This window comes from Scardinius erythrophthalmus (genome assembly GCF_964197995.2).
Source record: "Scardinius erythrophthalmus genome assembly, chromosome: 2".
In the NCBI taxonomy this organism is placed as follows: domain Eukaryota; kingdom Metazoa; phylum Chordata; class Actinopteri; order Cypriniformes; family Leuciscidae; genus Scardinius; species Scardinius erythrophthalmus.
Window position 1 is genome coordinate 59119724 of NC_138222.1, and position 26540 is coordinate 59146263.

A 26540-nucleotide genomic window follows, 5' to 3' on the forward strand; every position below is an offset into this window, starting at 1 on the left:
CATTAGTATTTATTAAACATGAGACACTTGTGCACTCATGTTTAAACCCGAATAAACCTGTGACATATATATATATATACACTGTATATCTATATCATTTCTATGTTGTAAGGCACACAAAACTAGTGATACAACCAAAATTTACCAGAATTATAGTATAGATACTCCGTGTAACATGACCCAATTAATGTAGTCTTTTACAGTTACAGTTGGTAACAATAAATAACATTTGTACTTTGGAAAGCACATATTTTACATTGGGGTAATAGTTTAAAGTGCCGCTATTATGCTATTCTAAAGATTTTGTTTCGTGGTCTCCTACAATACATTTCTCGTAATATACAGAGTAGCATCAGTTTATCCTCTCAGTGTCTGAAACGCTTCGATCGAAGATTCAGTCTCTCTAAGCCCCGCCTTCTGAGAGCTTCCTCTGCTCTGATTGGTCAGATCTGTTGTGATTGATTGACTGCTCACAGCGTGTGTCGGACACCATTAACAGTGCAACAGTCGGGTTCTGGAAGTAAAAACGCCATTCGTTTTCTCTATAAGGAAACCTTAAATCCCCTACTGTGAGCTACGAGTATTTGCTTCTGCCGTATTATTTCAACTTAGTTTTAAAATCATCGTGTTTAACAGCACAATTTGTGGTAAAAAACTACATGGGATTGATACACTTCTGATACGAACAGTAATATGGCAGTGCTGTTACCGCGAGCCTTAAAGTGCCCCTGTTTATGGTCAATATGTAAGGGTTAATGTCCGACGAGGTGTCCATTGTCAGGTATTAATGGACGACGGCGAGGTGTGAACCCTGGTCACTTGCCAAATAACACATTTTTAAAACATTAGTTTATATTTTAATTAGTTTTACAATCGAAATCTAAAGTTTTTACAAACAATAACTTGGTTTCCCTGGTTACGCCTGACGGTTTATTTACTAGGTGTCCTCTATCACTTTTTAATGGACACCCTGCAGCCAATCAGAATCGAGTATTCACCCAGACCATGGTATAAATTATGGTATTTAGTTTTGGAGTCTCCTACAATAGATCCTACATCCAAGGTCAAAAAACACACATTTTCTCATAATATATATTGCATTATCACCACTTTCTCACAGTGTCTGAAACGGTTCGATCAAAGATTCGGTCTCTCTAAACCCCGCCTTTCGAGAGCTTCCTCTGCTCTGATTGGTCAGACGGCTCAGTACGTAGTGATTGGTCGACTTCTTACAGCACATCTGAGTTTCAGATCTTCCTCAGCACTTGATACACAGTGAAATACACAGTAAACTATGTCGTCGTTTTACCTTATCAATCTCATCTTTTGGAATCGCGTCTTCTCGACATGAACGACACGAACCAAACTCTTCCAGTCTCCGCTGCAACTACAGTGTTTGAGGGCGGGGCAAACGAGACGTTGTTCTCCGGCAGCCTATGAAAACCATCCCATAGTATTATGCAATTTTAATTACAATCCTATGTAGGTTCAAACAGGAAGTAAGAAATTACGATTCGTTTCAGACACTTCAGAATCAGTTTTTTCTTTTAGAGAAAATAAACTTTGCAGAACTTTTACATTCACAAACAGCTAAGCATAATACGGGCACTTTAATAAAAAAATCCTGAATTTATCGGGCACAAATGGCAGCGTTTCCTGCAGATGACTCTGGCTTGAAACTAAAACCTGTCAATGAAATACTCAAGTCTGACACTTGATGGCCATTTTGAGGATCACTCTCTCTCTCTCTTCAATCCAAGAGGGAAATTCTTTCCGACTTAACAAAGTTTGCTTTCCAGTATGAGTTGAATTGTGGGCAGCCATAACTCAAGCTCCTGACAGTGTTTATGTGCTTATCTGCCCACCGCGAGGAGAAAGCAGAGCTCTACATCCAGCGAGCGTGACGTGATACACTTCTGCAAAACACAACCAGCTTTGTTTCTTTGGAGTCTATTTACATGAAGTATTCACAAATGATTATGATGGCACATGTTCACTACATTCTTCAAACACTGAAATGGTCTGCTTTCTGAAGGATATTAAGGAATAAATCAAATAAACACAGATATCAGGCCAGTGGTGATTCAACGATGAAGTCCACGATGTTCATTCAGTTAATGTTCAGCTAACAAAATAGCCAGTGCAGTTCAAGTAAAACTCATAAGAGTACCACAAGCAGACTGTAGTACAGCAGTGTTACCGCAAAACTCACAATATACTCAAACCTTCACACTCCATACTCACACTGTGTTTACACCGGAAGCGCGTCTGTTGTCTACACTGGAAATGTCAAAGCTGCACATCGGCTCATAACGAAATAAGCTACAGTATATTTGCATTTTGTTACATTTTTTGTTTATTAAATACACACTAGCGTTCAAAAGTTCAGGGGTCAGAAAGATTTTTTTTAAAAATAAATGAATACTTTTATTCAGCAAGGATGCATTAAATTGATCAAAAGTGGCAGTAAAGACTTTTATAATGTTAAACAATATTTCTATTATAAATAAATGCTTTTTTGAACTTTCTATTCATCAAAGAATCCTGAAAAAAATTTCATTAGCTGTTTTTTTTTACTGTTTTCTGTTTTTAAAATGAATAAAAATAAGAATTATTATTTATGTTTTTTTTGTGTTTTTGGTCAAATAAACACAGCCTCTGTGAGCGTAAGAGACTTCTTTCAAAAACATTAAAATACCAGAAGAAAACATTAAAAACCCTAATCCGACCCTCAACTTTTGAACAGTAGTGTATTCAACAAAAATTCACTGCTGTAAAATGTACTAATATATATTTACATAGATGATATGTGCCTATTTTTCTTTATTAAAAATATATTAATCAGCATTACAATGAAGTTCTGCATGTTATCAAGCACAATTTAAGTTGTAATAGAGCTTTATGGCGCTTCACATGCACTAATGTGCTCATTTTGCTGATTAGTTGCTTACAAAATGGATAAAATCTTATTTTTATTTTATTTTACATCCTAACCTTACATGTATATGTGATGCTTTTTAAATTTATTTAAATAATTTGTCGGCATCGGCCAACACAATTCTCTGTTTGGCCGATGTGTCGGAAGCGGGACTTTTATTTTGACAGCGCTATGAATGCCAGTGCCACAGAACTCCCATCTCCTTCTTCATTAGTTTACGGTCTCGGTTTAACAGTTCTGTCTAATACTTTATTATTATTATCGGCTTCACCCTGCATCGGCCATCAAAAAAAATCAATATCAGTCGAGCACTACTTTTGGATCCTACTGTAAAATTAAAGGTATAGCGGAGGATCTTTCCGAATTTTAGGTAAGACCCGCCCTCTCCACTTTTTGAAGTTTGATTGATTCACCAGAATGATTGACAATTAGGAGGACCAATAGTATAGGCTATCCACCCGGAAGTAAAAAATCCTCCGCTATACCTTTAAATAAAATGAACAGCAACCAATTCAAATACGACATTTATATATATATCTAAAAAAATAAATAAAATTCAGATGAACAAAAGAAATAAAGTGGCTGCAGTAACGTGTCAAAAACAGAAGGTGCATCGCCACACACTTCCAGTGCAAACGGCTCCAGTGATTATAATAGGAGCGATTTAATGCAACACATCCAGTGTAGATACAGTGTCAATACTCAGAGCATGTGTACATATATGATTGTTTAAACATATATATTTTTATTAGGTTTTTTGTATTATGTTCAACACTTTGGTATTACTCTGCAACACACACCTCTGCAAGCCAATCAATAAGTGACAGCTGAATCCCAGCGTTTCCAGATCTCCTGTTTGGCAGATATTGCTTTTTGCATTATTACCAAGTATCTCCCTTCTCGCTTTGATTAATTGGAAATACTATTGTGCTTTCTGTTTACACCCAACACAAACGAAAATAATCACCATCATCCATAGAACTGAACACATATACAGCATTCAAATACTGTGTGACATCGAGCCACGATTGTGACGAAAAAATCTAAAGTCATATTGTGCACCTGCTTCTCCTCACTCCTCACACACGGACTCTCCCAGATCCACAGCGCCTCCTCTGGTGAGTCTGCGCATCTTGCTGAAGTCGTGATCGCAGCGCAGGAAGGACAGGGACGCTCCCTCGTGCGAGCCCAGCTGATGGGGCTGAGCGTGGGCCGGCAGAGGACACATCTCCCCTTCGCTCCTCCAGAACAGACAGTAGTGCTGCGGCTCGCTCACGCCGAACACACCGGCGCAGGACTGGGTCAAAGCCTCCACGCTTTCCCCCGCTTTCCAGAGGAGAGTCCGCACTGCACTGCGACTCTCACCCTGGAACAACACACGGATGAACCTCTGCACACACACACACAGGGAACAAGAAGACACACGAACGTAGTTAGGGCTGGATTTGAGTTCATTAAATAAACAATAATTTGATTTAAATAGATGGATAGATCTAGATAGATAGATAGATAAGTGGATGGATGGATGGATGGATGGATAGACAAGCAGATAGATAGATAGATAGATAGATAGATAGATAGATAGATAGATAGATAGATAGATAGATAGATAGATAGATAGATAGATAGATAGATAGATAGATAGATAGATAGATAGACAGACAGACAGACAGACAGACAGACAGACAGACAGATAGACAAACCAGTGGATGTATAATAGATAGATAGATAGATAGATAGATAGATAGATAGATAGATAGATAGATAGATAGATAGATAGATAGATAGATAGATAGATAGATAGATAGATAGATAGATAGATAGACAAACCAGTGGATGTATAATAGATAGATAGATAGATAGATAGATAGATAGATAGATAGATAGATAGATAGATAGATAGATAGATAGATAGATAGATAGATAGATAGATAGATAGACAAACCAGTGGATGTATAATAGATAGATAGATAGATAGATAGATAGATAGATAGATAGATAGATAGATAGATAGATAGATAGATAGATAGATAGATAGATAGATAGATAGATAGATAGATAGATAGATAGATAGACAAACCAGTGGATGTATAATAGATAGATAGATAGATAGATAGATAGATAGATAGATAGATAGATAGATAGATAGATAGATAGATAGATAGATAGATAGATAGATAGATAGATAGATAGATAGATAGATAGACAAACCAGTGGATGTATAATAGATAGATAGATAGATAGATAGATAGATAGATAGATAGATAGATAGATAGATAGATAGATAGATAGATAGATAGATAGATAGATAGATAGATAGACAAACCAGTGGATGTATAATAGATAGATAGATAGATAGATAGATAGATAGATAGATAGATAGATAGATAGATAGACAAACCAGTGGATGTATAATAGATAGATAGATAGATAGATAGATAGATAGATAGATAGATAGATAGATAGATAGATAGATAGATAGATAGATAGATAGATAGATAGATAGACAAACCAGTGGATGTATAATAGATAGATAGATAGATAGATAGATAGATAGATAGATAGATAGATAGATAGATAGATAGATAGATAGATAGATAGATAGATAGATAGATAGATAGACAAACCAGTGGATGTATAATAGATAGATAGATAGATAGATAGATAGATAGATAGATAGATAGATAGATAGATAGATAGATAGATAAATTTGTGCATACCATTCAAAATGAAAAAAAAAAAAATTTAATTCTTAATGTTTCTGCTAATGTAAACAAGCAGAAAAAATATTAATTTACAATATGTAACTTGACATGTTTTAGCCGTTCACAATCCAGTCAAACCTCCGATAAATCAAGCCCCGTCTTACATTATTTCCTGCTGAATAGTCTGTTAAAATCACAAATCTGTCACATTATATTATGTCACGTTACAATAAAAAAGCCAATAGTTTTGGATGTACTGTCCCTTTAAAAGTTGTTTCCTGATAATCTGATAAACAGTGAAATATGACTGTACAGAAGAAAAATCAACAATAAATTTCTAAATATAAAATGGATTGTGTATTATACACACACATATTCACAGTAAAACAATCTGTGTGTGTTTGCATGTTATCTTCAACCTGTTTCTGCTGACTGTCCTTCTGGGTCTGGGCTTCTTGGCCCCGCCTCCTGCTCCACTCCCGCAAGTACTCTTGAGCCTCATTGGTCAGAGTGCAGGTGGGCGTGGTCCCAGGCTTGTTCTGGATCAGGCATAGGCTGGCATACACGCTCGTCAAATAGTATCCACCTACAAACAAACAACCATGAAAACTCCTCAGTTTGGGGACTTACAAACATCCCATTTCTCTTATACTTATAAACTAAATTTTACAAAATCTGCAAAAAGACAATGTACTTAAATTACTCATCCCATAAACCATTAAGAATGATGGTACATGATATATATATTATACATATATTTAAAACATCCAAAACAACTGACCTTTTTATTATAATGTGACAAATATATATTATATGCATAAATCTGTATATAAATAGTTTTAGAGTGTAGGTAGATCAACTCGATTACATAATTCATAAAACTTCATGCGAATGTGTGGGTTTCCATGGTAACAGCAACTTCTGATTGCTGTTGCTCTGTTCAGGTAGTGTAGTTCTTCACTGGGAATTTGGCTGTTGAAATTAATGAAGATGAATGATAAATGAAGTGGAAATCACACTAACTTGTGGCTCAGAGCTCGTGGTAGACCGTCTCGCAAGATTTGTGTATTACTGCTAAAAGTCAAGATGTGATAGCTTCATCTGACAAGTTATCTTACACATAAATGCATAAATGTGCCACCTAGTTTTCGACACAACCTTCAATTTAAAAGTAACTACAGTTTTAAAAGAGGCCATATTACGCCCCTTTACAAAGTCTTGGTGTTGTTTTTGGACTCTACTAGAAGAGGTTTTCACGCTTGAATGTTCAAAAAACACGATATTCTCCACTGTTGCAGCTCCTCTTTTCCCAGTCTGTCAGTAACACTCTGTTTAGTTCCTGTCACTATGAAGCCCATCCTTCTGAAAAACACACTGTGCTCTGATTGGTCGGCTGGACCAGTGTGTTATGATTGGTCGGCTGGACCAGTGTGTTGTGATTGGTCGGCTGATGTTGTGATTGGTCGGCTGGACCAGTGTGTTGTGATTGGTCGGCTAGACCAGCGTACTCTGATTGGTCGGCTAGATCAGTGTGTTGTGATTGGTCAGCTGGACCAGTGTGTTGTGATTGGTTAGCTGGTGTTGTGATTGGTCGGCTAGACCAGTGTGCTCTGATTGGTCGGCTAGACCAGTGTGTTGTGATTGGTCGGTTGGTGTTGCGATTGGTCGGCTGGACCAGTGTGTTATGATTGGTCGGCTGGACCAGTGTGTTATGATTGGTCGGCTGGACCAGTGTGTTGTGATTGGTCGGCTGGACCAGTGTGTTGTGATTGGTCGGCTGATGTTGTGATTGGTGGGCTGGACCAGTGTGTTGTGATTGGTCGGCTGGACCAGTGTGTTGTGATTGGTCAAGTGCATTGAGAGAAGAACTCCTGCTGGAGGGACTTTGTGCTTTGTAACTTTTTCATGCTTAAACAGCAACATGACACACTAAAGAAAGATGAACATGTAAAAAAGCATAATAGGTCCTGTTTGAGCGGAGTCTGTGTGTTTTTGTCTTTGAGGTGAATTCTCCTTTACCCTCTCCGGTCAGCCATGACGGCTCAAGCAGCTCCATCATGTACTCCGTCTCCAGCAGCAGTTGTGGGACATTACATTGAACAATCACGTAGGACAGCGCCGGTAGGAAGTCCTCAGACCCCACTTCCTGACCTGCAGAGGTAATGAGGAAAAGTCTTAACTTTAACGTCTTAAAGTTGCTCTATACCTAATGACAATCCAGTTTCTGAATCTTTTCTCACCCGGTTGCGTCTCCATAGCCTTGTACACACTCTTGCACACCTGCAGCAAAAGCAACACCTTGTCAATGGGCGAATGGCTGCGCTGCATCAGCGTGAGCTTTGCCTTCGCTCGGTCTATACCACGGACGTCCAGGACTCCCACTCGCACAGCCAGGCGCTCCAGCGCCCCCTCCTGGTAGGCCAGCATGCTGTCTGTGATCCTCTGTAAAGAGCCGTCCCGAGTGTGGAGAGATACGAGCGTCTGGTACAGCTGAATCTTCAACGGCTTCAACACGCAGCCAAACAGAGCCTTTTCCAGGGCTAGATCTGTGGGTCACATGACATAAAAGGAAAGAGCACTTTAAAATCTGAAATAATATTTCTAAATCATCCCAGTGAATGGGTATTCAGGCTCTTTTTGGTGTCCTTATGCAATTTACAGTGTTTAATTCAATTCAATTCACTTTATTTGTATAGCGCTTTCCACAATACACATCATTTCAAAGCAGCTTTACAGAAAATGCACGAGTCCATATTACAATTTAGAGTGATCTATTATCAGAAGTAACTGTTTAAGTTATGTATATCAGAAAAGTACATATACAAAATCACAGTTAGTGAAAAAAAGTATTAATTTAAACAATGTAATAATTGAATGCAGAAACAATCAGCTCATTGAAGTAATGAATACTTGTTTTTTAACAAATGATATGACATTTAGAAAAATGTAGTATTGGTGCATGTTGATTCAGATTTTATTACTGGCTTTATATGGCCTTGAACTGAAATATTGGTTTGTAATGTAACTTTTTATAGCCAAGGTTGGTGATTTTAAATGTTTCCCACACAAAGTGTGTCTGTGGAAGTGAACATACAGCCACTGAGCAGCTTGGCGAAAATAAACAAGCTCTGTTCAATGGCAAATTAATGTTTTGTACAGTAGAAGAAAGAGCCAGACACATTGTAGCAAAACAGGAAAATCTGTGCACTGTGCAAAATCACCTCCCCATCCCTCCTTCTATCTCTTCTCTCTCTCTCCACACGCTTCCTAAAGTATGCGTGGGAATGTGCAATGTGCTAATGATAAATGCAAAGTGGAAAATGCGAATGCCTCCACCAACATCTGAAACGGCATCCATCCCCAGGGATGTGGCCGGATTTCTTGCTTTGATTTGAGGGAGATATCTCATAATCAGCTCATAATCCCAGCTATGCAGAGTTATGAAAGATTGGATGTTTTTATTTGAGTGACGTGATTGTTCTGCAGTGTAAAAATAGATCTACGGTAACTTAAACTTGTGTCTTAACCAACGCCGCACTGCATGTGCTGCATACAAGTGAACGTATTTTTTAAGGAACATATTTGGTAATATATAAGACTTTATAAGTGCATCAGAGAACGGGAGTTATACTTTTACAGCAAAACTGCTTTGCATCTGTGTTGATAAAAGCTGTATGTACTGTAACAGTACAATTCAAACATAAACACTATTTTACAGAAATTCAATATATCAAAGGATTCTAGGAAACCAATCTCATCTTTTATCCACTCCAAAGGTTTTAGAATTTATAAAAACCAACTGATTGGATTCTGTGATGCAATCCATAGCGTTGAGTCATTTCCTTCCTGTAAAATCCTTAGTGGTGTTTGCCAAGTCAAGCATCAATATTAATATTGCTCAAACTTAGAGTTTAATAAACTTAGTTTAATAACTCCTAGTGTATTATGTTGTATTAAACTCTTCTTGTGTAACTTTACAGCACTGTTTGTACTGTAAACAAGACCTGAATTACGATTATCAAAATCAGACTTCCTACATTTATTAAAAGAAGAACCCGAGTCAAATGAAAAGACTAGGCTCTCTTAACCCGCCTTTAAACACTGCAGGTCTTAATGCCAAATTCTGATTTGTCGACTATATAATTTTTTTTTGACATCACGCTTTAATCTTCTTTTAAAAGTGACCCATATCTGATATCTGCATTTACACTATAAACTTGGCGAAACAACCCAAGGTAGACGCACTGACACGGAAAAGGCAGATAAGGAAGTAAAAACAGCACGATTTACGCCTTTTCTAGGGGCTATGATCGCTTTTTCAATGACATACGCATTTACAGGGAAACATCCGATCTGTCCGGTTTATTGTCCAATCAGATTTATTTCCACACATGAATGAGGCCTGAAACCGAACAGAGAATATCAGAATTGATGTGCTTTTTTCCTGCTTACACGTTCGTAGGTTATATCGGATCTGTGCCACATGGGAGGAAAAAAATGGACGTAAATGCGGCCATAGAGGCTTAGGGCAATCATCTACAAACCACCCAGGGCATCCAAGCAATGTTCTGCCAACCACTCACAAAACCTTAGCATTGTGGTGCCAACTTGTGTAATTACCAGTAACATTTTCTTCAACAAAAATAAAATAAGGTCTGTTTTCATTAATATTTACTTCTATATTACTGGTTAAAAATGGGGGTGTTGTGGCCTTGTGGCTGCTGTGCTGTAGGTCAAAAGTTTGGAGGTTTGACTTACACTGCATGCAAGATATACACTTTATAAGTTCATACACTGAACTTTCTAACCTTGGCATTGCTAGTGTCTGCTCTACTGTTTGAGCTAATCTGTACACTGTATCAGCAATGTGTCATTGATCAAGTGATGCCTTCTTACCTTTCTCGTTCTCAGGCACCAGTGTCTCAATCGGAGGTTCTATTTCTCCTGCTTCAAGAAGGAGATTTTTGGCTTGGGACAGAAATATCCTCACGCCCTGAAGCAGCTCCACAGCAGAACTATACGTCGAGGCCTCCATCTCCTGCCTCTGTTTCTCTAAGAAGTCCTGCACCAATGACCCAAACGTGGAGCGTTTTTCATGGGAGAGTTCGTCCACCAATCGGGCAACTCGGCGCTCAGGAGCAAACACGCATACAAAGGCAGCGGTCATGCGGCGTAGAGTCGAGGTCGGGTTCGCCGAGGGGAAACGGGTCCCACGTGCCGCAGGCGGCCATTGGTGGGCGAAGTCCTGGGCTTCCTCCTCCTCAAGGCTGCTGAACGAACTATTGCTGTCCAGTTCAGCGAGGGAAGGAGCTCGGGTTCTTTCCAAAGCGAGACACACCTCACCATCTTCAGTGTCTTTGTTGAGTTCAGCGTTGTCTCTTTGGGGTAAGGAGTTACTCTAGAGAACCACATGATGTGGAAGGGGGTAAGGTAAAAAAAACCCCACAATGTTAATTTTAGAACATGGCACTACTGAAATATTTTCAAACAGGCATCACGATCACGACCTTCCAGAACCACAGTGCAGTGTAGGCACAGTATGTGGAATATCATTATAGTGGTTGTAGGAGGCAGTTAACTAGTAAAGGTTATATTTGTGCTGACCTCTCTCCACCCGCGCTAACTTCAGCACAGTTGTGTGGAGACCATGATTTAGCCAAGTAGGGTGTGCTCCTGTTCCATTTTTTGTTGGCCCCCTGAAATGTTATTGTACATCGAAGACACTCATAACCTTTCCCATATGCCTATAACTATTACCTAGCCTTAACCTTCGAGGGAAATGAGGGGTTGATAAGAATTTTGTTCACCCCCATATGCCAGGGGTAGCCAACGGTGCTCCAGGAGGGCTACCATCCTGTAGTTTAGCACCAACCCTAATCAAACACACCTGAACCAGCTAATCAAGGTGTTCAGAATTACTTGAAAATTAACAGCTAAAACTGAAGTCTGCAGAAAAGTGGCCCTCCAGGAGCATGATCGACTAACCCCTGTCAAATCCCAACCCAAAGCCTAACCGAGGCGTGTCCAATCCAGCTCCTGGAGGGCCACTTTCCTGCAGAGTTTAGCTCTAACACACTTGTCTGAAAGTTTCTAGTGCTCCTGAAGACTGAAGTGGTTCAGGCGTGTTTAATTAGGTCTAGAGCTAAATTCTGCAAGAATGAAGCCCTCCAGGAGAGGATTGGACACCTCTTGCATAACCTCTTACATATACCTAAAATCTAATTGGATAATTGGTCCAGTACGAACAAGAACACTGATCCAGAAATGTGTCCTACTATCAAAAAGCATGGAAAGTCACACAGGTATGGTGACTATGATTTAGACAATTAAATGTGCCAACCCTAAGCTCAACCCCAACTTTAACCATTAACAAGACCTAAAGTCAGAGGGAAATCTTAAATTGATTATGTTGTTTAGAGATCCCAATCCAGCTTCTGGAGGTCCACCTTCTAGCAGAGTTTAGCTCCAACCCTAATTAGACACACCTAAACAAGAGCACTAAAACTTCCAGGCAGGTTTAATGGAGCTAAATTCCCTTCCAGGAGCAGGACTGGACACGCCTGTCCTAATCTCCACCTTTAGCCAAAACCTAAACCTAATGTTTTCCAGGGACCAGCAAGTATGTTGGTTCAGAAGTATGCCCTACTAGAAATAAACTCAGTCAGCCAAGGGTCCACATACTTACGGGTGGTATCTGTCCCAACATCTGTTCGTCCTCCTCTACTGAAGTGGGAGTGAGCGCCGGAGTCCTCCTGAGCACGCTCAATCCTCCTGTCCGTTTTGGGCCGCCCTGGTTGGCAGTTTGTCCATGTGTCTCCCCCTGGGTTAGCTCCGACTCTCCACCTGACAGGCTGAGAGAGGTTTCATTGGACACACGGACCCTGAGGCTGCGTTTGAAGCGGTGGCGTTTGTGTGAGGCGGTTCTGCTGGGTTGGGGAGGCTGAAGGAACAGGGGATTGACAAAACATGGGCTGATCAATCTGGATGTCCGGTGGGGCGCTGAGGGCGGAGGGGGACCGTTAGGAAGGCCAGGGGATGTCTGAGAGCTCCAGAACTCTGAAAGAGCCATGGAAGGTTGCAAAGAGTGAAAATTAAGTGGAAAACACAATTGCACATGAACCTTTTAGAGCTAATAATTGTAGAGTAGTCATAGCTTTGAGATCTATTGAAATGAAAGCTTTCAATGTAACATGAAAACATAACATCACAACTTTTACAACTTCCTGAAACAACATCTATTTGGTGACTTGGCCTGACCAGCTATGGTTTGATAAGGATGCTATTTGGCATGCTAGCTGATTTTGCTTAGCCAGCTGATATATGCTAGTTAGAATTTAACTAACAATAAGAGTAAGATGTTGGGAAAGTCTGTCACTCTTGTTTCCAGCACCAATAAATGAGTGGCTGACGTTTGTTTCAACTCTTTGTCCTCCATTGATGGATTTTTCCGTCATTTATGAGACAATGCTTCCATGCCATTGACGAAATATTCATCAAGGGGGGTGCTGGGTATATTGATTACGCATCCTCTGAATGAGTACAGAATCTCCGGATCAAAACACAGACAAAAAAGGAGCAGAAACAAGCGATAAAGGCATTGCTTATGCAAGTTTTAGTCTTTGGGGAAAAAACACAGAAGTTTCTCAGCTTTTTGTTCAAAATGTTGCTTTTTTTTTAAACTTACACACATTCAAGTGTTGATAAAAAAAAAAAAATACATATATATTATATATTGAATGGTCAGATTCTAGGGGCTATGACGTTTTTGTGAAAGTTATCAAAACGCTGGTTGTGGCTGGCAGATGTTGGTGGGAAAACAGTTAAACAATATCCCTGAGTTTTAGCAACACATTTCAGTGCTAACTGATTTTGTGATCCAGTCACAAGGACATGCTAACTTTGTAAAGGGGCTGTTATAGAAGGAAAGGACAATTAAATACTAAAGTGGACAAAACCGCACACCTGCAGGTTGGTGTAAGCATTAAAAAGCGCTGCATCTGAATATAAGAGGGTGTTAAGGATACTAAGTGGGTGTTTACATATAACTGTTAAAGGTACAGCAGCAAAAAGGCTAGTTTAGTTTGAAGGGTCAGTAAGGGGGTGGAAATGGTCGTGAAAAACAAGTATTCTTGCCTAAGCCCAGATGCGAAATGCTTTCCAGCTGGGTGTGTGTTGTGGCCTGTATAATTGCTTCTGGGAGCTCCAGTGGGAAAGGTAATACATCTCTGTTGAACACATACACAATTAGCATAAATTACATAATACATTATAGATAAAACACTTGTTTAATGTACATGAATCCTATAATGTTTCTTGGTTTGACGTACCTGCTAATAGTGTAAAACGCCACTAGTCTGCAGAGATCAGGGAAGCTCAAGGCAGAACTTTCTAGAGAAAACGCTAAATGGTGACAAAGCAGATGTAAAAATTTAAGATATAAAATTTTTACCAGACATAAAACCAAGTTTACCAGCCTTAGCTGTTTATTAATCATGAAACTGTGCGAGCTGGTCTCATTTAGGAGTTTGTTTTGTTCTAGTAATGTTTTCAGCGGCAGGTTTTGTTTTCGTTCCCAGAACGCTTTCCTAAAAGGTAGAATAACATTCTGTTAAACAATCTAAAAATCTTTAGTGATAACATTGTTTGTTTATCACATTTTCTCTTGTCTTGTTCACCATAACGACTGTTTTATAAACACACAGTTACAACAGCCAAAACTAATGTTAACAAACACTGATCACCACAATAGTGACTTCAAACGAAACATTTTCAATAAATCATCAACATCTAAACCTCTGTTTACTCACAATAAGAACTTCTGTAGACGTATGACATAAATAAAGTCAAACTGGTTAGTAATAAGTAAAGCAGGTAATGTTTGTGGAGTTGACCATGTCCAGTGCCGGCTGGGAAACTTCCCGCTTAAACCTTCATAAGAATGTATGGGGATAATGTTCTATCACTAAACATTTTCAGAATGGTTTTAGAGAATGTTATCCTACCTTTTAGGAACATGTTCTGGGAACAAATATAATAATTTATTTATTTACTGAAAACATTACTAGAAAAAAAAATAGCTGGGAGGCTACCATATAAAATGCATGTCAAGTTTTGCTATATTACTGGTGACTAAAAATATGAAGAACCAAAAATAGACTAAATAATATACCAGTTAAATACCATTTGTTACGGATTTGCATTAATCTATAGTAACCATAATTGACTTACTAGCACAATATGCCAACAAACATACATTGTGGGGACCCAAGGTTAATGTGTTAGGCTTAATGGATAAAAAATAGCATAAGCTCAGTCTTAAAACTAAGCTAAAGTGTGTGTGTATGCATGACGTGTTAAACTCACTGGAGTCTTCCTCACGGATGGGATACTGTGACACACCTCCCTCCTGCACTCGCACACACAGAACCTTCCTGTGGGAGGCGCTACACTTACACACCAGAAACGTCTATGGACAAATAGGGAAGATACAGAGTTCATTAACCCCTTTATTAGATAGATATGATAGATATGATGATTAGATAGATAAATTGTATAATATTATACATATGTCCAATTATTATATACAACAATAAAGTTGAATATAATAAAATGAAACCATTATTGAGAAGTCAGAATTAAGTACACAGTATTGTGGCGAGGGATGATTGCAAAATAAAAATAAAAAGTTTTTCAAAAGTGGTTCTTCTAAGAAAATTGACAAAATTTATAAAAAGAAAAAAATTGATCCAATAAAGTAAGAACCATATGAATGTAATGCAACACACTGCCTGTTTATTACAAATTACATAAGTCTTACTGGCTATTGTTATGCAGGCAAAGTTATGCAGAGAAACATCACTGCATGATAACTGTAATTACGACTTATATTGTGAGCAATAGTAAAAAACATGATGATTTGATTTCAGGTGGGATTCTCTCACCCCGACTATCTCTCGCTGCAGGATTTGGTGGGCGGAGTCAGGGTTGATTGACAGCTGCAACCATATGGAGTGTGTGAGGAGAAGACGATCCAAAACACTTAAACTCCTCTGGAGAGACGCGTCCATCTATAATGCAGAGGACAACAAACACAAAACCAGGCCAACAAGGTATGAGCTCACAGAAAGTCTGACATTCGCAAAATTCTATGCTTATTAAGCTAAATATATTGGCAAGACTTTACAGTAAGGTTCCATTTGTTAACATTAGCAAGTGACACACAAACCCGCCTCTCCTCACTCACTCGCTTCATTTGCTCCGGATGAATATTGTTGGTTACAGTGCTTGAATTTCAGCGTAGGATTGTGCAAATTGCGCATAATTTTACTCATTCCCGCAGATTTTGTGCTTAAACACCCCTCACATAAAGCCGCCTCTGCTTATTGCACTTAAACAGTCAAATACACACAAAAAAAGACCAAAAAGAGTATTCACATAAACACAGTTATGTTTAAAGTGAACGTAAACAGTTGAGAAAGAAAACGCACGTGTATCAGTATATTGAGTCGGTGCATTAGCTTTTGAAGTGACAGAAGCCTAATATACAGGTTGTCAAATTATGAGATAATATTAAAAATATCTATATGCCAGTTTTTCCCCAAAATTGTGGCCAGTGAAAATGCTGAGTGGCTAGTACTTTGGAAAACCACTAGTCACAGTCAAGCTTTTAATGTCAAGCACCTCTAATTTTATTCTAAACTGTTCCCAATACATTATATTTATTAAATACTTGTGATACTGCTTTCAGTTACCTACAGTTCTCTCCACTCAGTTTTTTTACCCTGTTCAAACCCCCCACCCCCCAGCACAGAATCTTTTGGAGATCTTTGCAGATTCTGTCTGGGCCCCACATGAAACACGCAGACAATGAACCGTGCGGCAGTCACTGCTTCAAACGCTCGCTCGCTCTCGATCTCGCTGCGATGACACTGTGTGGGCAGCCCGAGAGGATGCTTATGCATAACAGCAGATGGTTGTCATGGCAACAGATGCCTACACGTCCTACCAGGCAGTCCCACTCATCCACGGACACCTACTCACCGAAACACGCGCACACACACAAGGCAGACTGCGCTTAAAAAGGCGAGGAACTGTTGGCAAAGTAGAGAGGATGTTTTTTAATTCCTGGTTCTCGTGCCCTTTCTCTCTCTAGCGGTGTCAGAGAGCTCTCCGGCACAATCAGGGCTCTTTGCGATATTTTTATCTAGTTTTTGAAGCCCACATCCCCTCCTCACACCGTTCTCATCGTCAGACAGGTGGATTCAGCAGCTGTTTCACACGCTTCACAATGAAGAAAGCCCATTGATGACATGAAAGTAACCACGTATCTGCTGAAACTGTGCTAGTGCTGATTGAGGGTTGGTTTTAGTGATGGGCTTTCACCCTTTTGTCACAAGCACAATCTACACTCACTGCTTTTGTAGATAAGCAGCTTCCAAAAACCATAAATGTGCATGTAATTGCATTCATGTGTCGAGTGTCTCTACAGAATTTACGGAGCAAGTACAGAGAGGTTTGCCAAGCACACACACACACACAGACCCAAACACACACACACACACACACACACACACACACACACACACACACACACACACACACACACACACACACACACACACACGCACAGACACTCACTCACTCACTCACTCACTCACTCACTCACTCAGTCACTCAATCAATCACTCACTCGCACAGACACTCACTCACTCACTCACTCACTCGCACAGACACACTCGCTCACTCGCACAGACACTCACTCACTCACTCACTCACTCGCACAGACACACTCACTCACTCACTCACTCGCTCACTCGCTCACTCACTCACTCACTCACTCGCTCACTCACTCACTCGCACAGACACTCACTCACTCGCACAGACACACTCACTCACTCACTCACTCAGACACTCACTCACTCAGACACTCCCTCACTCAGACACTCACTCACTCGTACAGACACACTCACTCACTCACTCACTCACTCACTCACTCACTCACTCGCTCGCTCACTCACTCACTCACTCGCACAGACACACTCACTCACTCAGACACTCACTCACTCAGACAATCACTCACTCTCACAGACACTCACTCGCACAGACACTCACTCACTCAGACACTCACTCACTCGCACAGACACTCACTCACTCGCTCACTCACTCGCACAGACACTCACTCACTCAGTCACTCACTCGCTCACTCACTCGCACAGACACTCACTCACTCAATCACTCACTCGCTCACTCACTCGCACAGACACTCACTCACTCACTCGCACAGACACTCACTCACTCAGACACTCACTCAGACACTCACTCACTCGCACACTCACTCACTCACTCACTCACAGACACTCACTCACTCGCATAGACACTCGCTCACTCACTCACTCGCTCCCTCACTCACTCACTCGCACACTCACTCGTAATAATAATAATAATGCTAAAAATGATAAAAATATGTTTTATTTAAATAGAACCTTTCAAGAACACAAGGACACTTCACATGATATTGACTCACTCGCACAGACACTCACTCATTCACTCACTCACTCGCTCACTCACTCACTCACACAGACACTCACTCGCTCACTCACTCACTCGCACGGACACACACACACTCACTCACTCACTCACTCATATAGACACACACACACACACACACACACACACACACACACACACACACACAATCAGAGTTTTTTAGTGTTACATCAATAGATGATTTGTGTTGGCCATGCATGTTTTCTTTATTGGTAATTCCCAGAAGACCTAAAAATGCCAGGAATTAATTAGCACATCAAATTATCATTTTTGGGTGACTCGCTCAGTATGTGTGCCTTGTGAATAAAATAATAAATGAACAGAATTGAACTCTATTACAGTTAAAATGTTTTGTGGTTAAATGTCCTGGCAGGAACATCTGATGGCCGAGCAAAAAAAAAAAGAAAGAAAAAAACAATATTCTTTCAAATATTTTTTTCCCTATATTTATCACCCATAGAAATACAGACTTAAACGTACAGTATGTAATTTTTTTCACCGCTAGGGGTCGCTAACCTCTTACAATAACAAAGGCGTAGTTTGATGACGCAACATTTGCTAAGAATTATGGATCTTGTCGTCAACGTCAAGCCGGCCGATCTAATAATGTTTATGGATGACTGAATACAACAATGTTTTTATCATGACTGTGATATGAAGCAGTTCGGGATTGCTAAGAGACAGCTATCAGCTCCACACGCGACGCGAGTCCCGCGGATATAAAATAAATATGGACATTTCATTCTACCAAACTACACGCAAGTGCAGAATTATAACTCACAGGTCAGTTTATTAGACAAATTAAACTTGTGAGGTAACGCAGCGCTGTTTCACTTGGTCTAACATTACACTAGCACACTAAACTGCATTTAAACGTGTTTAAATGTATGTGTTAGTTTGTCTGTATGAGACTAGCAGTAAGCTAGATCAACATTAGAATAACATATTCAGATCATATTCTGACATTTTATCATTGTTGAACTATATAACATTGATTAGTTTTATGTAAATGTGCTCACCTGTTCAATAAAGTACATGTAGGAGCGGTCGAAGTCTCGGATGTGGAGCTCTCGGCATCTCGAAAACACCGCGCTGATATTGATTCTCGTTTTAGTTCTCCTTTTTTATCCAAAGTCTGCTTGCCATGGTCCATAATGTTTGAACGAAACAACAACAGCATGCAGATAGACATTACGAACTACACAGTTGTCCACGTCTGTCGCCTTGGTTACTATCAGAGGGCTCTGGTTCATAGCTCTGGTTGCTATGGCAGTACGAGCGGAAACCAGGGACAACGCGGATATGACACCATTGACGGCGACAAAACGGAAATAAAGAAACGGGACGTTTCTCGAATTAAATTACAAATTTCTCCTGGTTTAAAAGTTGTTGGAAACAGTCGGGATAATGTAAGTGCACAAAAAAAAATATATAACAGATATAGTGATTTTTGCTATTTTTAAAGCAAAAAAGTTATATATTGTGCCTTTAAAGAACTTGTACATAGAACTTAAAATACATAGATAATACTTATAATACATATTAAATACTTGAAAATAATCAGAAATGTTTCTTGAGCAGAAAATCATCATATTAAAATGATTTTGGATCATGTGACACTGAAGACTAGAGTAATGATGCTGAAAATCCAGCTTTGATCACAGGAATAAATTACATTTTACAATATATTCAAATAGAAAACAGTTATGTAATAATATTTCACAATATTACTGTTTTATTGATCAAATAAATGCAGCCTTGGTGAGCATAAAAGACTTCTTTCAAAAACATACACTGAGTTATAAACCTTGACATTTCCATCCAGCTATGCTGCTTTTTTCCCTCAAAAAAATTGAGATACAATAAAAGAAAAACATGCTTGACCTTCAGACATTGAGTGTGAGGAAACTGAGGAAAGCAGTTCAATGGTTTGACTGGCATCCCAATATATCATACCGACACCATTCAGCAGCATAATCGCAGCTATTATACCTCAGCACTGCTTTGTTTATTCAGTGTGGACATTGTAGGCCTACAGTATAACACCCATCTGAGCTTTATGGAGAGGCTTTATTACATAAACATCACATCATCGGCCCGGATGACTTTCCCACCCACAAACACGAGCACTAAACCACTGCGAGAGAATCTGAGAACGAGTGCCATCAGCACACACACAACACTGACGGGTCAGAAACCTTCACACCGCAAACCCTAACCAGAAAACATCCGAGGAGAGACAGATGATGTCCGACTGCAGCGTAGGCCTCCTTACATAAAGCCCTGAACAGCCTACACACACACACACACACAAGAGTTATGCAATTAAGCATCATACAGGGAGAAACACGAGAAGAGGAAAGTAAAAAGAGAAGAAGAAGAGGGAGTGAGTTTGATTTAAGCAGGTTTCTCCTCCTGAAGAACTTTTTTTCTTTTCTTCACGAGGCTATTTCTGAGTCTGAGATCAGGAGGATTATAATTATGAATCAAGGAAGTCGTGCATTTTTATCAGCACATAAAAGTGCACTTTCAAGTTTCGATGCCTTCTGAATACGAGTTTTTAATTGCTCTTTCAGGTTGAGACATTTTTTTTAGATCTAAAGCAAATGCAAGTGAGATTACTGTGAGCTTTTAACAACAGAGATATTATTAAAGGAGATCTGATTTATGATTTTTGGTGTATGATTCACTTTTCTGAAAAATAATTCTTACTCAGAAATTGGTGGTAAATTTCACAAATAACTACAAACTAATGGCAAGTAACTCACTGAATCTTTTAATTTTGCAGCAGAAAGACTGAAACAGTATTTTCCTGTAAAACATACTCCGATAATCTTCATTGTGTCTCCCACAACAGGTTTACATTCATCAAAGGTAAAAAAAAGAAAAAAAGACACTTTTATTTTCTCATTATATACATTGTACATCACCACATTTTTCAATGATTCTCAAATGACTTGTTGGATAAATCAGTCTCTCAAAATCCCTCCTTTCCAAAAGCTACTGTGCTCTGCTCTGATTGGTCCAGTCTGTTGTGATTGGTCTACTCTGCTCTGATTGGCCCAGTCTGTTGTGATTGGTCTACTCTGCTCTGATTGGTCCAGTCTGTTGTGATTGGTCTACTCTGCTCTGATTGGTCAGATGACCCAGTCTGTTGTGATTTGTCTACTCTGCTCCGATTGGTCCAGTCTGTTGTGATTGGTCTACTCTGCTCTGATTGGTCCAGTCTGTTGTGATTGGTCTACTCTGCTCTGATTGGCCAAGTCTGTTGTAACTGGTCTACTCTGCTCTGATTGGTCAGATGACCCAGTCTGTTGTGTTTGGTCTACTCTGCTCTGATTGGCCCAGTCTGTTGTGATTGGTCTACTCTGCTCTGATTGGCCCAGTCTGTTGTGATTGGTCCAGTCTGTTGTGATTTGTCTACTCTGCTCTGATTGGCCCAGTCTGTTGTGATTGGTCAACTCTGCTCTGATTGGCCCAGTCTGTTGTGATTGGTCCAGTCTGTTGTGATTGGTCTACTCTGCTCTGATTGGACCAGTCTGTTGTGATTGGTCTACTCTGCTCTGATTGGCCCAGTCTGTTGTGATTGGTCAACTCTGCTCTGATTGGTCTACTCTGCTCTGATTGGTCCAGTCTGTTGTGATTGGTCTACTCTGCACTGATTGGTCAGATGACCCAGTCTGTTGTGTTTGGTCTACTCTGCTCTGATTGGCCCAGTCTGTTGTGATTGGTCCAGTCTGTTGTGATTGGTCTACTCTGCTCTGATTGGCCCAGTCTGTTGTGATTGGTCCAGTCTGTTGTGATTGGTCTACTCTGCTCTGATTGGCCCAGTCTGTTGTGATTGGTCTACTCTGCTCTGATTGGTCCAGTCTGTTGTGATTGGTCTACTCTGCTCTGATTTGTCCAGTCTGTTGTGATTGGTCTACTCTGCTCTGATTGCCCAGTCTGTTGTAACTGGTCTACTCTGCTCTGATTGGTCAGATGACCCAGTCTGTTGTGATTGGTCTACTCTGCCCTGATTGGTCCAGTCTGTTGTGATTGGTCTACTCTGCTCTGATTGGCCCAGTCTGTTGTGATTGGTCCAGTCTGTTGTGATTGGTCTACTCTGCTCTGATTGGTCCAGTCTGTTGTGATTGGTCTACTCTGCTCTGATTGGCTCAGTCTGTTATGATTGGTCTACTCTGCTCTGATTGGTCCAGTCCGTTGTGATTGGTCTACTCTGCTCTGATTGGTCCAGTCTGTTGTGATTGGTCTACTCTGCTCTGATTAGCCCAGTCTGTTGTGATTGGTCTACTCTGCTCTGATTGGTCCAGTCTGTTGTGATTGGTCTACTCTGCTCTGATTGGTCCAGTCTGTTGTAACTGGTCTATAGGGCTGGGACGGTATGGATTTTTTCTTACCGTGGTTGAAAAGCAAGAAATTCCCGCGGTATTGCGGTAAACCGCTTTAAACCTCAGTCTGTTGTGTTTGGTCTACTCTGCTCTGATTGGCCCAGTCTGTTGTGATTGGTCCAGTCTGTTGTGAATGGTCTACTCTGCCCTGATTGGTCCAGTCTGTTGTGATTGGTCTACTCTACTCTGATTGGCCCAGTCTGTTGTAACTGGTCTATAGGGCTGGGACGGTATGGATTTTTTCTTACCGTGGTTGAAAAGCAAGAAATTCCCGCGGTATTGCGGTAAACCGCTTTAAACCTCAGTCTGTTGTGATTGGTCTGCTCTGCACTGATTGGTCAGATGACCCAGTCTGTTGTGATTGGTCTAATCTGCTCTGATTGGCCCAGTCTGCTCTGATTGGCCCAGTCTGTTGTGATTGGTCCAGTCTGTTGTGATTGGTCTACTCTGCTCTGATTGGTCCAGTCTGTTGTGATTGGTCTACTCTGCTCTGATTGGCCCAGTCTGTTGTGATTGGTCTACTCTGCTCTGATTGGTCCAGTCTGTTGTGATTGGTTTACTCTGCTCTGATTGGCCCAGTCTGTTGTGATTGGTCTACTGTGTACAGCTCCTGTTTGGAAACAAAAAACCCATTACTATAACGGAACTTCAGTCTTCCTCAGTCCTCAGCGATTGTACACACTGTAAAGACAGTAACGATGACGTTGATTTTACCATATCAATCCGAGCATGAGTCCGATGATGAAACATTGGAACAACTAGTTATGACGACTTGAGCAGGACGTTCCTCAGTGATACGCTACTCAGTTTGAGGTACATTATGAGATGTTTCAGCTGTAATTCCTCACCATCAGCATTAACAAGAGTATGTCCATCAACAAAACCATGTGTATATTTCTAATTTATTGCGGTGCACATGCAGGAACTGTATCAATAACAGTGCATACGTTAGCAGAGCACTAACATGAATGATTGAATGACTTTAATATAACATTAAAGTTTGTGTACCTTCCCCGACTTCCTAGGTGGTCAATGAAAGCATGTAGACTAAATTTTTATTTGAAGGACTGGGTCTCCGTTCACAATGTTCAGGATAATGCTGAAAGAGCCATTCTGTACTGTAACGTCAATATGTCATGCAAAAAAAAAAAAAAGGAATTCATTCAAACTATAATCTCACATAGCCAGATCTAGTCTGTAGTCTCAAATACACTTTATAATCAAACTATCATAACAGTGTAATTTTAAATACCTCATCTGTCGACATGATGCCGGTGAATCGCAGAGCAGGTGCAAATATTTCCACATCGTTATGATCAGATGCTTTCAGAACTGATGTTTTCTCACTGCTGGCATTTTTGTTGTTTATTTTGTTATTGAGAGGAAAGAGCAGCACATTTACATATTCATCTAAACGTCGCTCTCATCAGTGTGGGTGGTGCCTGGATGTTCGCTAACAGTATATCACAGGAAAGGTATTTCCAACTTATTTTTTACTTCTAGGCGAAGAATGAAAAAGACCTTCGCCGTGAGCATATCGGCGTATTGAATCACGTTCAGTCTCTCGTGCACGAGCAGTAAGTTGCTGGCTGCAGTTCACATACCGGCCACCGGTGTCGCTAATAACAAGGGATTCTGAATTCTACATATAGCTCCTTTAAGATGTGTTTTCTGTGAATAGTAAAATGTAGTTTATTCCTGTGATCAAAGCTACATTTTCAGCATCATTACTCCAGTCTTTAGTGTCACATGATCCTTCAGAAACAGAATTTTGAAAAGAATTAGAATGAGTAAATAACAGAATATTCATTTTTGAGTGCACTGTCCCTTTAAGGAAGTTACAGCAGAAGGGAAGATTCTGAGAAGAGCTCAGATTGATTTTTTGCAATGCAATTTCATTTTAATTATTCTTTAAAATGAAGAATCCAGATACTTTTGGAGGCCACTCTAAAACACAAAACTAGTAAGCCGTGGAGCAGGTGGTCTCTGCGTAAATGAAGAAGTGAACTTCAGTGACATGAGGACAGTCTGTCAGACAGCTCTCAACATTTCCAGTAACAAGCACAGCGATGGAGAGAAAGAGAGGACGAGGAGTTAGAGAGACACACAGAGATGGTTTCATGAAGCCGAAGTGTGGGAGACTAAATACGAGTCGCAGCAAAAGCCTGCTGAGAAACATCTCCAGGGACAGAAACGGGAGAGAGAGAGAGAGAGAATAGAGGAAGAGAGGAAAGACAGGAAGCCTTGCAGAGGAGGAGAAGTGCATCTTCAGCTGTCAGAATAATGGAGATCAGACCCAGAAAGTTTCAGGATGAGATCCGGTTGCTTATGATAGTGGCAGGCCAGATTTTGAGAAGGAAATGTTGGACAAATGTCACACTGAATCACTCCAGAACCTGATCTTGTGCCAAAACATCATGTTAGTTCACAGTGCATTAACTAATGTTAACAAATAGGCTACAACTTTTGATTTTAATAATGTGTTAGTAAATGTTGAAATTAACATTAGCACAGATAAATGCTGTAGAAGAGCTTTAATGCCTTAAGATTCCTTAATTATATATATATATATATATATATATATATATATATATATATATATATATTAGAGGTGGGCATAGATTAATTTTTTTAATCTAGATTAATCTAGATTAATTTTGAAATTAATCTAGATTAATCTAGATTAAAATGGCTCATTTGAATTCTGCCGAAGGCATTCAGAATATGTGTGATACCCAAATAATGACTATAAAAGTAGCCTAAGTCTTTGAGAACGGGTTTCTCAAGCCAGGTGGCGCATTAGACCAGGGGCTCATCTCCTGTTTCCAAAATGCATCACAAACTGCTTGAGAAAGCTGTTCTACTCATAGACTGTAAAAGGTTACTTCTGTACTGTTACCGTCCGTAGGCAACATAGGCCTATGTTATTATCAACTACTATAGGCTATCAATAAGGGATGGGCGATATGGCCTAAAATCTATATTGTGATATACATTGCAGCCTCTTGCGATAACGATATACAGTATATTATAATAAAACCATTTCAGAACAGGTTACACAGACCCTGCTAAACAACTGCTAAATTTTTTTTTTAAAGGGTATATGTAGTTTTGAGAACATATATTGTGCAAAACTGTAAGTATACAACATAATTTTGCAGATAAATAAAATTTAAGTACACTAGCTGCAGAGATCTTAAGTAGGTCTAATGTTTATTATAGCTTTGAGCTTATGAAACCCCAAATTTAAAGTTATAATATTGTCTAACTGATGTCTTTTCAGTTAAAAAGAAACACAACAACGATTCTTAAAATCGGGCGTAGACATAGATTATGTGTTAACGTTACACCACTAGATATATTGGAATGAGAATAATACGCGCGCGCTGGTGATGTCATGTTTCGTTTTGAATTTGAGGCGGAAGAACGGATTAGTCGTGTGTTAACTTACCGAACCGTTACCCCACACACTCGGATAGTTTGCTGCTGTTTGTCGGACGGCTTAAATCCGAACCAAGTCCAAATTATGGATGTTGCAGTTTCACTTGCAGCCGTGTTTACTTAAGATGACGACGAATATGCGTTGCAGCCGGGTTTACCTCGCGGCCGCGGGTAGATTGCGTCATCATTGCTTGTGTAGTAGAGCCATCTCCCAACCCAACTTGGGGAATAGATTAACGGCGATATTTTTTTTATCGCGCGATAAGAGTCTCGCGTTAACGCAGCGCGTTAACGCCGATAACGGCCCACCACTAATATATATATATATATTCCTTAGTTTTAGCATTATATAAAGCTATTATATTTAGACTTATTTAAGCTAAAATGCTAAAGTATATACACTTGAATGTAACATTAAATAAATAATTTATATATATATTTTATATATATAATTTTGTATATATCTATTTTACATTATAAATATATTATAGACTTACAGCAATGCTAAAATTAAGAAAT

The 26540-nt window shown here is 39.7% G+C and overlaps 1 protein-coding gene across 1 annotated transcript; it reads right to left on the reverse strand.

Annotated features, from left to right (window-relative positions):
- Positions 1-4010: 4010 nt before the first annotated feature.
- On the reverse strand, positions 4011-15710 carry rin1b (Ras and Rab interactor 1b; the record flags this gene model as incomplete). Its single annotated transcript, XM_081352877.1, has 10 exons — positions 4011-4328; positions 6063-6229; positions 7663-7794; positions 7884-8189; positions 10540-11041; positions 12329-12699; positions 13777-13868; positions 13971-14043; positions 15007-15109; positions 15585-15710. 10 exons carry the CDS (start codon positions 15708-15710, stop codon positions 4011-4013), a joined length of 2190 nt encoding a protein of 729 aa, XP_081209003.1.
- Positions 15711-26540: the final 10830 nt, after the last annotated feature.